At 41.4% G+C, this 13,392-nt stretch overlaps 1 protein-coding gene across 2 annotated transcripts in view; it reads right to left on the reverse strand.

Annotated features, from left to right (window-relative positions):
* LOC111150910 (sterol O-acyltransferase 1) overlaps positions 1 to 13,392 on the reverse strand; it is an 81,237-nt gene that overhangs the window by 11,743 nt on the left and 56,102 nt on the right. For both annotated transcript variants that reach the window (XM_022508598.1, XM_022508597.1), the window contains exons 4-7: positions 7,243 to 7,391; positions 5,801 to 5,860; positions 2,060 to 2,167; positions 408 to 690 (exon numbers count right to left, since the gene is read on the reverse strand). In XM_022508598.1, the coding sequence (XP_022364306.1) occupies positions 408 to 690; positions 2,060 to 2,167; positions 5,801 to 5,860; positions 7,243 to 7,391 (600 nt within the window). The remainder of the gene's footprint in view (positions 1 to 407; positions 691 to 2,059; positions 2,168 to 5,800; positions 5,861 to 7,242; positions 7,392 to 13,392) is intronic.

A 13,392-nucleotide genomic window follows, 5' to 3' on the forward strand; every position in this document is an offset into this window, starting at 1 on the left:
ACAAATCCTTTATTTAGATGGGAACAGTTTATATGACAAAACAATGAATCTGATAACCTGAAAGGCAGAGTTTTTAATTACAAAACAACTTTATCATATAAATGACTTCTACAAAATAAATAAATAAATAAAAATAAATAAATGACTTCTACAAAGTGTTCAAGAATAAAATCTGAATTCGTCCTAAACAGCTCAATATAATTTCATTACCAAGAATCAAAGAACACTGAAGCTAGTATGAATTTTAAGACATGAGATGATCTAGTTTAAAACTTTAATTTTATAAATAATAGCATGAAGAACTAACAGGAAAACTGACCCAACTAATACAATTGAAAGTAACAGAATACCAGTATTATTCTTTTAACAAAACATAGCATTGCATCGGGCAATCCTCAAAACCTTACCTGTTCAAGTATAACAATGCACCGGGAAGCTGGCGGTAGCGTATATGCTAATACAACATACGCTGGTCCCAAACCTAGAAAGCCAATCTGGAAGACCATGAAAAGGAAGCAGTGGAAGAGAGAATGGACCACTGGGTGAGTACTCCTGCTATAACCTCTGGCCCAACGTTGAAAGAGGAAATAGGGAACACCAAGTGTACTCAAGAACATGGTACACCACGTCCACATAACAACAGGAAGTTTGCCAAAAGCATAAGACAGGACACTGAACTCGAGCACCAGCCTAGGGAGAAAAAGCACAGAGAAAGAGCACAAAAGTAAATTTTCAATATGCACTGACTGACTCACAGAACTCAAAACTCAAAACTCAAAACTTTCACACCTAGAACTCTCAAACTTAGAAAACACAACATCATTGTGGTCATGAGGGTAAAGTTGTACGAGAAGAAAAGGTGCTTCTAAGCCTCTGCTTCACAATATAACCCAACAATAAATATTCTAAAAGTCCTAAGGTAATACAGTATTTGAACATAAGATACCCAAGATAACCTAAAATAATAAAATTTTAAGCAGTGATTAGAGACTATCATTAATAAATTTTAAACTCTAAGATAATCTAATACATAAAAGTATTCAAACAGCGATCACCTATGTTCAAAAGATGATTTTTCAGGGGGCGCCTGGGTGGCCAGTGGGTTAAAGCCTCCGCCTTCCGCTCAGGTCATGATCCCAGCGTCCTGGGATCCAGACCCGCATCAGGCTCTCTGCTCAGCCGGGAGCCTGCTTCCCTTCCCCTCTCTCTGCCTGCCTGTCTACTTGTGATCTCTCTCTGTCAAATAAATAAATAAAATCTTTAAAAAAAAAAAAAAAAAAGGATGATTTTTCAGAAAAAAGAATTCAAAAATCTATTAATACACTATTATACCATTACCTCAAAATATAATTTTCTAATAATGTACATAATTTGGTGGATGATTACCACACTGTCATTTTTTAAGTTTTATTTCACTTTTGTATTAAAAAGAAAAGTTTTTCAGGGCACCTAAGTGGCTCAATCAGTTGGGTGTCTGACTGTTTCAGCACAGGTCATGATCTCCAGGTCCTGGCATGGAGCCCTGAGTCAGGCTCCACCTACAATCTGGAGTCTGCTTCAGACTCCTCCCCACCGCTCTCTCTCTCCCCCACCCCCACCCTCTGCCCCACCCCCGACTCACACACACATGCTTATGCACTCTCTCTCCCTAAAAAATAAATCTGTAAAAGAAAAAAAAAAAGGTTTTCAAACATGAAATTCTAATAAGCTACTTATTTTTGATAATAACCTGAAATGCATACCACAGTGAGAAAATTTTTAAATCATATATACAGAATTCTTCCATCTGGAAATTACCTAGAAACTACCAATTATGGACTCCTAAAATAGACCATTTTAAAAATAAAGGTAAAAAATTAAATAAATAAAAGTATTAAAACTTCTAATATTCCTTTAGTTGTCCTTTTCGGAAGAAAAGAATCTCACCCTCCAATCAGCTGCTTTGCGATTTTCTGAAGCAAATTCACCCGAAACACCAAAATTTACCAAAATTTAAATATCATGAAAACTCCCAACATCCCATGCATCAACTAGCCAAACGTCTTTTTTCTTGTCTTACCTTCCTTCATCAATGTAATCTACAACGAGTGTGCTGAGGATAAACAGAATGAGGAGAGCAATAAACATGTGATAGATTGTTCTGATGTGGTCCACCTCAAACAGCTCACTGTAAATACAGTTTGAACAAATGAAATTATATTTCATTTTAAAACACCATACATTAAAGTCTTTAAGGCAGTTCAGCACATTCTTAACCCATCCTCAAATAGTAATCATGACTAAACATCTCCAAGAGGAATCACAGAATATTAAATGTGAAGCACAGACATAAATGCCACAGCCAAGGTGAAAACTGAATGTAAAAGTTAGGGTAAGGCTCTTTCCAATAAAATGATACTACCCCTAGAGAACAGTATGGATATCAAACACTTAAAGCAAATGGGGAGCATTTTTGAAAACCTGCCGAAAGTGAGTGCTTCTCAGGTAGGCAAAACAGGAAACACAAAAGCTATTCCAAATGTTAACAAGTGTTTGTCTTTAATCATATTACATTCCACCCCCTCTACCTAACTACTATTAAGTGCTATTCTATAATCCAACTACTACCCTACATGTCTATAAACTTAACCATTTACAAATATTGTTATTTTCTATCATCACCTATCTTTTTATTTGATTATAACAGGGCTAATTCCAAAATAGAGCAATGACTTTCCAGATGTCATTTTCTTGGAGAGGTACTTTTTTATATTTCACTAAAACAAATTTTTTTTAGCTTTGTTTTTGCCATGATGTGTGCTCACATCTACATTAACTTTTCAAGGATATTTTAGATTACCCTGGATTAAGGATCTTCAAATTCCAGTAAAAATCAACCTGAGCCATAAAATATGTGTTTTACTTCCTTGGTTAAAAAAATGTTTTAGGGGGTTGCCCAGATGGCTCAGGTGGTTAAGCATCCATCCAACTCTGGGTTTCAGCTCAGGTCATGATCTCAGAAGTCGTGGTATAGATTTAGCTTTTTTAAAAAATTTTTTTAATTTAAATTCAATTAGCCAACATATAGTAAGTACATCATTAGTTTTTGATGTAGTGTTCAATGATTCACTAGTTGCATATAACACCCAGTGTTCCATCATGCCCCCTCCTTAAAGTTCATCACCCAGTTACCACCCTAGCCCCCCACCCACTTCCCTTTCCACAACCATCAGTTTGTTTCCTGGAGTCAAGATTCTGTTATGGTTTTTTTCTCCCTCTCTGACTTCTTCCCATTAAGTTTTCCCTCCCTTCTGTCCTCTGCACTATTTCTTATATCCCACATAAGACTGAAACCCTATGATAATTGACTTATTTCAGTCAGCAAAATCTCCTCCAGTTACAACCATGTTGATGCAAAAGTTGGGTATTCATCCTTTCTGATGCCTGAGTAATACTCCATTGTATATATGAACCACATCATTACCCATTCATCTGTTGAAGGACATCTCGGCTGCTTCCACAGTGTGGCTATTGTGGACATTGCTGCTATGAACACTGGGGTGCATGTGCCCCTTCTTTTCACTACATCTGTATCTTTGGTGCAAATATCCAATAGTGCAATTGCTGGGTTGTAGGATAGCTTTATTTTTTAACTTTTTGAGGAACCTCCATACTGTTTTCCAGAGGAGCTGCGCCAGCTTGCATTCCCACCAACAGTGTTAAGAGGGTTCCCCTTTCTCCATATCCTCGCCAACATCTGTTATTCCCTGTCTTGTTAATTTTAGCCATTCTAACTAGTGTGAGGTGGTATTGTTCTTTTTAGCCTTTCTTTCCAGCAGGGCACTGGCAGGGCGTTGTGCTTAGCAGGGACTCTGCTTCCCTCCTCCATCTACCCCTCTCCCAACTGGCGAATGTGCACGCACTCTCTCTCTCTCTAGAATAAATAAAATCTCTTTTAAAAAGCTTTGTAGGGGGGCGCCTGGGTGGCTCAGTGGGTTAAGCCGCTGCCTTCGGCTCAGGTCATGATCTCAGGGTCCTGGGATCGAGTCCCGCATCGGGCTCTCTGCTCAGCAGGGAGCCTGCTTCCCTCTCTCTCTCTCTCTCTCTCTGCCTGCCTCTCCGTCTACTTGTGATCTCTCTCTCTGTCAAGTAAATAAATAAAATCTTTAAAAAAAAAAAAAAAAAGCTTTGTAGGGGCGCCTAGGTGGCTCAGTTGGTTAAGCCGCTGCCTTCGGCTCAGGTCCTGGGTCCTGGGATGGAGTCCCTCATTGGGCTCTCTGCTCAGCGGGGAGCCTGCTTCTCCACACACACCCCCCACCGCCTGCCTCTCTGCCTACTTGTGATCTGTCAAATAAATAAATAAAATCTTTGAAAAAAAAAAAAAAACTTTGTAATTAAAGTATACTTTAGGGGCACCCGGGTAGCTCAATTGGTTGAGCAACTGCCTTCAGCTCAGGTCATGATCCTGGAGTCCTGGGATCAAGTCCCACATCAGGCTCCCTGCTCAGCAGGCGGTCTGCTTCTCCCTCTGACCTTCCTCCTCTCATGCTTGCATGCCCTCATTTTCTTTCTCAAATAAATAAATAAAATCTTTAAAAAATAAAAAAATAAAAAGCTTTGTAATTGGAGTATACTTTAGGGGCGCCTGGGTGGCTCAGTTGGTTGAGGATCTGCCTTTAGCTCAGGTCATGGTTAGAGGGTCCTGGGACTGAGCCCCAACCATGGGTTCCCTGTTCAGCAGGGAGCCTGCTTCTCCCTCTACTCCCTGCTCCTGCTATCTCTGGCTATCTGTCTCTCTCTCTCCAGTAAATAAATAAGTAACTTTTAAGTGCTCTCTTTTTCATATAGTACAATTCTATCATTACAATCTTATAATGTTCAAAATAATTTATCTTCCCCTAGATATATGGCCTTCTCATCAAATATAGATCAAGGTGGCGTACAGAAAGTAAACTATGGTAAGTGTAAGATGTTGTTTTTTAAAAAGCACATTAAGGGATGCCTGGGGGGCTCAGTCAGTTAAGCCGCTGCCTTCAGCTCAGGTCATGATCCCAGACTCCTGGGATCTAGTCCCACATCAGGCTCCTTGCTCAGCAGAGTCTGCTTCTCTCTGCGCCTCTGCCTGCCACTCTGCCTGCTTGTGTGCTCTCTGTCTCTCTCACTGACAAATAAATAAGCACATTAAGACACTCAAGGTAATTTTCACCAGCCCAACTATTTCAGATGACCTATCCTAACACAGGTGAAACTGCAGCAGTATTCTGAGGAACGACTGAGTAAATAAATAAATGATCTAAAGAAATATTCATTGCCTACCCGAAGCACATCTTTTTCCATTCACACATGAGGTCCCATAAGTAATTTATACTGCCTAATTTTCTCTATAAAATTCACACAATCAGGGTTTTAAAGTAAGTGAGAAAACTATCAGGTTTCTAAGCTAGCTAGCCAAATAAGAGATAAAAAATACATAATATACCAAGAAACAGCAACACCAAAACACTCATGAGCGGAGTACCTAGTTAGAAAACGCTTGTTCTAGCTTTTTGGGTAACCGATTTTCTGTATATACGACTTCAAGAAATTTGTCAAGGGATAGATAACCATGTTCACCTCTAAACCCGCCTTTGAAACTACATATAGAACCAGAAACTCACAAAGCAGGAGCAAGACAGCAAATGTACAATAAGTACCAAAACTAATGATTTCCATGAATTCAGAACAAACTCACTAAACATGCATAGACTAAGCAGTGATTTTAATAATCAGAGTAGTTTTTAATTCAAACTTATAATTAATAAAAGCAACTAAAAATACTCACTCTAAGAGAGATTGCCTTAGAACAAAAACCTTTCCATGTTCTGGAGGTGCTCTGAAATCTCTAGGAAGAGCAAAAAATTAAAATAAAATATAAATACTTCAAGTATTTTAAGACATCTAAGCCTATGCATAAGAGAACGAATATTACCAACTACAGCATGTAATAAAGCACCTTCTCACTCTAACCCAGGTATGAAGGGTTTTATGCATGTCATTTACTCCTGAAAAATGCAATGAGGTAGATACATGCAGATCTGGTGAGAAGGAAGAGACGTTAAGCACACCCCAGGAAGCACACCGCAGCCCAGCCCCTGTGGAAACACATTCCTGGCATCAAACAATGGCAACCCCTCTTCCTTCTCCTAAACATCGCTAAGGTCAGAGATAGGCCTCTAGCCATACTCCAGTTCACAGGCTGTTACTGGTCTGTCCTCTGAAACTGCACGAAAATTTATGAGACCTTCACCCTCCCTAATGTCAAAGGACTCCCAACAATCCCTAACAGCCTCCTGATCTTATAGGTTGCCTCCAGTTACTAAAATCTCACATAGTGAATATCCAGCATTATTACCTTTTTTAGGGCTTCTGCACAACCACCCACTCTGTCAACTATTAGTGGTCAAACTGTAATCCAGAACATGACTATCAGAGACCACTGGGGCGTAAAATCGGAGAGAGCACAGAATGGCAATGAGCGCATATTGGCCTTTGATAGCTTTCCTTCTGCTGCTCTGGATGCCCGACCAATCAGAAACATATACACCAACTGCACTGAACCTTACTGCAAGTATTGGATAGAGTACAAAAAAGAGGCACTTTACTGATGTGACAAAGGGCATGGACTCCTGAGCAAGGCTCTGGCTTCCAATACCCACTGTATGATCCTGGACATGTAACTGTCCCACACTTCAGCATCCTAATTTGCAGCAAGCAGTTCTGGTACCTACCTCGTGGACTCATTGGTTTAAATGTAGAGCATGCAACAAGTGTTGGCTCTTTTGTTCTGTAAGTCAACACAGTCTTAAATGAGGTCCGGATTTATTATAATCCTCATATTAAGATGAAGAAACCCGGGGTGCCTGGGTGGCTCAGTGGGTCGGGCCTCTGCCTTTGGCTCAGGACATGACCTCAGGGTCCTGGGATCAAGCCCCACACCAGCCCCGCACCGAGCAGAGCTCGGCAGGGAGCCTGCCTCCCCCTCTCTCTGCCTGCCTCTCTGCCTACTTGTGATCTGTCTGTCAAATAAATAAATAAAATCTTAAAAAAAAAAAAAAAAAGAAGAAATCCACCTTTCAAGTGGTTAATTTGCCCAAGGCAACACAGAGCTAATAAAAAGTGGCACCACGGTGTGAAACCAGGCATTTTTACTGCAGTCCTGATTCCGACTGCTGAGCATTATCAGAGAACATGTCTGCACTAAAAGAAACTAATACTCATACTTACTTAGCTCTGTGGTTGTTCTCTCCTTCAAGAACAGAAAAGCTTGTGATAGCACACCCACCATTGTCTAAGGATGCTGATTTTTCAATGAGACTGGTCACAAAATCATCAAAGTGACTGCCAACTTCCTTCATAAAAAATGGCTTCAATTCCTAGAATTTTAAAGCAAATAAAAACAAAAAACATTAGGAACTAACACACACTTGTGGGTTATTAACATTTTTCCAAAGGATTCTTTTTTTTTTTTCCAAAGGATTCTCTTAAACAGAGTTGGATCAAAGAAGTCCATGTTAAGTCACTTCACAGAAGTAAAAACAGAAAATTGGTTTCTACACAACAGCTACTAGGAGATGATTAAAAGTGTCTTTTCTGAGATAGGAGTTGAGCTGGAACCTCAAAAACATTGGAAGAATTAAGATTAAGTGAAAAGTGGTATGAAGAGACAATGGAAACACTGTCCCACGTAGAAGGGAAGTGCTAGTTCTGGGCACTGTTGTTCCAGGCACTAGAGATACAACAATGAACAAAACCAAGTCCCTGCCTTCATGGAACTTAAATTTCCAATGAGGGTAGACAGGACACAGAGAATGCCAGATGGTGGTACAGAAAGAAATAATGCAGAGGTATGGGGGGGCAGGGGACGTGTTTTTCACAGAGGTCAAAGGAAAGCCTCAAACACAGCATGACATTGGAGATCTGAAGGTAAGAGAGCAAGTTAGTGGGTACCTGTGGGGAAAGTACCAGGAAGAAAAAAAGCATGAGTGTAGAAAGTCCTAAAGCAGGGAACCTGGACAGGTTTGAGAAGCAGCAAGGAAGGAGGATGTCAAAGCTTAAGAGGAGTGTAAGACCTGAGATTAGAAGAGAAGGCAGGGGTAGGGTGCGCGCCTGGCTGGCTCAGTTGGTAGGCAGAACAAGTGACTTTTGATCTTGGGGTCGTGCGTTCAAGCCCCATATTGGAAGAAGAGCCTACTCTAAAAAAAAAATTTTAAATAATAAAAATAAATAAAGGTTTTAAAACTTTGCTCCCTAATCCCATCAGTCCACTGAAATTTTACTCGACTTTAAGAAAGAGGCCTGGAATCTTTAGCTGTGGCTTAGGATGTCAAACCATTTCTTTTAACTAGGATTCCTCTTACTCTGCAACCAGTCTCCTTCCCAGTTAAGTACTAGATGAAGCAGACCAGAAATATGAAAAAAAAAAATCATTAATAAATGTTACACAAATGCCAGTAAAAGCTGTTAAAAATCAGGTCCTAATCCACCCAACTCAAAGTGAAGAGCACACGGCCAACGTCTTCCAGCACAAGTCTTGGCTTGGCCTTCCACACAACCCACCTGCACACTCCTTTGCCTTATACGACAGAACTTGCAGCTTCCCGTCCTGTAGTGAGAAGACCTACAACAACCCTCCCACCCTCTTTATCAACTGTACCCTTTTCTTTTCCCCCTTACTTCTATTTCCTTCCTTCTGCTCCATATTCCAAAACTCCTATCTTTTGATCTTTTCCGGTCACTCCACCAATAAGAGTACCCCTTGTTATCCTAACCCAGTATCCAACCCCAGGAAAACCCACTATCCAACCCCAGGAACCAAACAGATCTGGACGACTAGGAATATTTTTATTCAGCACCAAAGGTGCTGAGCAAGATACACGCAGCCCTGCTCTCACTGAGCTCACCGTCCATCAATGAGGAAAGACGTAATTTATTCACAGTGTAGTGAATGTCACAAGGGGCATTCCGACTAATAGAACGGGGGAAAGGGAAGAGAAAGAGTAAAAAAAGAAAAATCACAGGCATCTCAACAGCGTGAGAGCCAACATAAGGTGGTGCAGATGTCAAGTCTCCTTGTAACTTCCTTTCACAACAGCCTCGCCCCGACCCCCCCATCTACGACCCCAACCTCTCACACCAAAGACAGGACAGAACACATCTCAGGAATGCTGAACTAAAAAGAGCTCTATTTCTTTTTTTTTTTTTTTTAAGATTTTATTTATTTGACAGATACAAGTAGGCAGAGAGGCAGGCAGAGAGAGAGGGGGAAGCAGGCCCCCTGCTGAGCAGAGAGCCCGATAGAGGGCTCGTTCCCAGGACCCTGAGATCATGACCTGAGCCAAAGCAAAGGCTTAAGCCACTGAGCCACCCAGGCAGCCCCAAGAGTTCCATTTTAATATGATTAATTTGTGTCTCCTTTTCCTGCAGTAAAATTTATATGCAGGAAGGAAAAAGATGAGTAGTGACGTAGTAAAGAGACAGAAGCTTTCTGCCAGGCAGACCTGGGTTCAAATACTACCTCCACCACTTGAGTGTGGTGGCCTCAGGCAAGCTCTTTCACTTTTATGAGCAGTTACTCAAGTGCAAAGTTGAGATGAATAAAAACATCTTACTAAACTAGTGTAAATTTTTTTAAAAGCCCCAAAACAAATCCCCTGCAAAAAATGCCCAGCACAGTACCTGACACAGTCATCACCTTACAGCTATCTGCTGCTCCAACCCAGTCAGAACTAACCAATGAAGAGAAAAAAAAAAAAAAAAGCACAATAAAAATCATCCTATAACTATTTTTTATATGTATTTTTATTTAAATTCCAGTTAGTGGGGGCACCTGAGTGGCTCAGCTGGTTAAGCATCTGCCTTCAGCTCAGGTCATGATTCCAGGGTCCTGGGGTCCCCATCGGGCTCCCTGCTCAGTGGCGAGTCTGTTTCTCCCTATCCTTCTGCCTCCCCCTGCTTGTGCTCTGTTAAATAAATTAAATCTTTAAAAATAAGTAAGTAGGGGTGCCTGGGTGGCTCAGTGGGTTAAGGCCTCTGCCTTCGGCTCAGGGCATGATCCCAAGTTCCTGCGATCAAGCCCCCCATCAGGCTCTCTGCTCGGCGGGGAGCCTGCTTCCCCATCGCTCTGCCTGCCTCTCTGCCTACTTGTGATCTCTGTCAAATAAATAAATAAAATCTTTTAAAAAAATAAATAAGTAAATAAATTGCAGTTAGTTAACATACAGTGTAATAATATTAGCTTCAGGTGTACGATATAATGATTCAACATTTCTACACAACACCCAGTGCTCATTAGAAGTGCCCTCCTTCATCCCCATCACCTATTTAAATCCCCCCCACCCTACTCCCCTCTGGTGACCATCAGTTTGTTCTCTCCAGCTCAGAGTCTGTTCCTTGGTTTGTCTCTCTCTCTCTTTTCCCCCCATGCTCACGTGTTTTGTTTCTTAAATTCCACATAAATGAAATGCCTTTCTCTGAATGACTTCTCCTGCTTATTAGCACAATACTCCACCCATGTCACTGCAACAGAACTATTAAAAGGAAATAATTCAAGTCTACCACATTCCTATACACAGCATTATACTAACCAGATGCCTAATATGCATTTCTTTTTTAAAAAATTATTATTAGGGGTACCTGGGTGGCTCAGTGGGTTAAGCCTCTGCCTTCAGCTCAGGTCATGATCCCAGGGTCCTGGGATCAAGCCCCACATAGGGCTCTCTGCTCAGCGGTGAGCCTGCTTCCTCCTCTCTCTCTGCCTGTCTCTCTGCCTACTTGTGCACAGCACTCACAACACATACCCTCCCCAATGTCCATAATCCAGCCACCCTCTCCATACCCCCCTCCCCCCAGCAACCCTGTTTGTTTTGTGAGAGTAAGAGTCTCATAGTTTGTCTCCCTCCTGATCCCACCTTCTTTCATTTTTTCTTCCCTACCCCCACAACTCCCCACCCTGCCTCTCAAATTCCTCCTGTCAGAGAGATCATACGATAACTGTCTTTCTCTGATGGACTTATTTCGCTCAGCATAACTAATATTCATTTCTTAATGCTGAGATTTCTCCTCCTCTTCCAAGGAATTCAAGTGCACAGGAGTTGATGCCACCAGGACACAAGGAGAACTCAGCTGTGGGCACCAAGTTTCCTTAGCCTTTCCTTTCATGTATCTAAATACTGATGAAAATAGAAGAGTGAATGCTTGTTGCTATCACTCCCCCATATAAGAGGAAATACAGAAAAATACAGTACAAATAGTGCTCCACTCCTGCCTTTGGAGTTCTTCCCTAATATGAAACTGTCATTAATCGAACATCACACTGTGATCATTATAAATCAGAACAATCTGATACTAGTAACCTGAAAAAGGAGACTGGAGTGTTACAGGCTTTCTAATTTGCTGATCTTCCTAACCTCACCTCTATGAATATTAACTTCATTCAGCCCGTGGATTATGATTGTCCAAGCACGATGACAGATGGACAGAAGGATGACCAAAGGAAGGAGGCAGGCAGTTAATTAGAAACTAGAAAAGCAGGTGCTTAAATCACTGTATTTTAGAGCTCAAAGAAACCTCTGACACAGGGCTCTATCGCTCAATCCTGAAACCATGAGCTGAGCCAAAATCAAGAATGAGACACCCAAGTGACTGAGCCACCCAGGCACCCCAAGAAACCTCTTTAAAGGGGCGCCTGGGTGGCTCAGAGGGTTAAAGCCTCTGCCTTCGGCTCGGGTCATGATCCCAGGGTCCTGGGATCAAGCCGTGCATCGGGCTCTCTGCTCAGCGGGGGGCCTGCTCCCCCTCCACCTCTCTCTGCCTGTCTCTCTGCCTACTTGTGATCTCTCTCTCTGCCAAATAATTAAATAAAATCTTAAAAAAAAAAAAGAAGACTTTACTTATTCATTTGAGAGACAGAGAGAGAGAGAGAGAGAGACAGAGAGAGAGAATGAGCATCCATAAACTGAAAGCCCGTATCTCCCTTTCCCCTTCACCCATTCTGCCCATCCCCTTACCCCTCTCTCCTCTGAAAGAAACCCCATTTTTAAAATAAGCGGCTGAACTGGACAACTTCTAATAATCTAAGAACAACCACCATGAAGCCAAGATCCCACCGTCCGAACACTTACTGAAAGCAGTTAGGCTGAAGAAGCAAACGGGCCACAGCATGACAGACCCTTAGGCCATTTTAAGAATTTTTCATTTTTTCCTAAAGGGCAACTGGAAACCAGTGATATTTTAAACACATAACATGCTCAGATCTGCATTTTAGAAAGGTAATTCTTCTAAAAAGCCTTCTAAGGAGAGGTTACCTTGAACTGAGACTTACTTAGAATGAGAGAAGAGCAGGGTCATTTATGAATAGATAAAATCACCCTTTCAAAGGCACAAAGGCACAAAGGCACAAAAAAAAAAAAAAAAGGCAGAGAGAAACACAAAGTAAAAACATACACTGAGAAGAGTGTTTAAAAAATTATACTCCTACTCCACAAGGTCATATTACTTGCTAGACCATGAACTACTTGTTCCCCTGACTCACTGCCTGGCTTTATACAGACAATCTTTTAAACCCACAGTGGTGTGGAACCAGAAACCGGACCTTTTGGGGCAAAACAGGTAACACAATAGAACAAGTAATACAAAGTTTAGGTCTTAAACTAAATTAACTCAAGAGAGGTTTCCCCTAACAATTCACTCTAAAGCTACTGCATCTTATTCATTTCTTTCACTGCACTTAATGCCATCTGAAATTCTATGTATTTCTATTTCTTGATGTCTTAATGTCTGCCTCCCCAACCTGAGTTTAAACAGCACGTCTTTTTGTTAATCACTGCACATCTAGTACTCAGCGAAGGAACTGGCAAGATTGTAGACGTTAAGTATATATATATATATATATATATTTTTTTTTTTTTTAAGATTTTATTTACTTATTTGACAGACAGAGATCACAAGTAGGCAGAGAGGCAGTCAGAGAGAGGAGGAAGCAGGCTCCCTGTGGAGCAGAGAGCCCAATGTGGGGCTCGATCCCAGGACCCTGGGATCATGACCTGAGCCGAAGGCAGAGGCTTTAACCCGCTGAGCCACCCAGGCGCCCCTTTTTTTTTTTTTTAAGATTTTATTTACTTATTTGACAGACAGAGATCACAAGTAGGCAGAGAGGCAGTCAGAGAGAGGAGACGTTAAGTATATTTCAAAACAGCTTTTGAAACCAACCCCTGGCACTGAAACTCCTACTCACACCACTGCTGACTTTACTCAGTGTCTATCAAAAAGCAGAAAGTACTTGTGTAAAAGAACTCCCTAGCCCTGCTTTCTTTCTAAAGGTTATGAAGGAAAAGGGACTAAAAATCACTATTGTTGCCATTGTCGGTAATGCCTGGG

Source organism: Enhydra lutris, unplaced genomic scaffold (genome assembly GCF_002288905.1).
Source record: "Enhydra lutris kenyoni isolate GAN:26980312 unplaced genomic scaffold, ASM228890v2 scaffoldscaffold24, whole genome shotgun sequence".
Classification (NCBI taxonomy): Eukaryota; Metazoa; Chordata; class Mammalia; order Carnivora; family Mustelidae; genus Enhydra; species Enhydra lutris.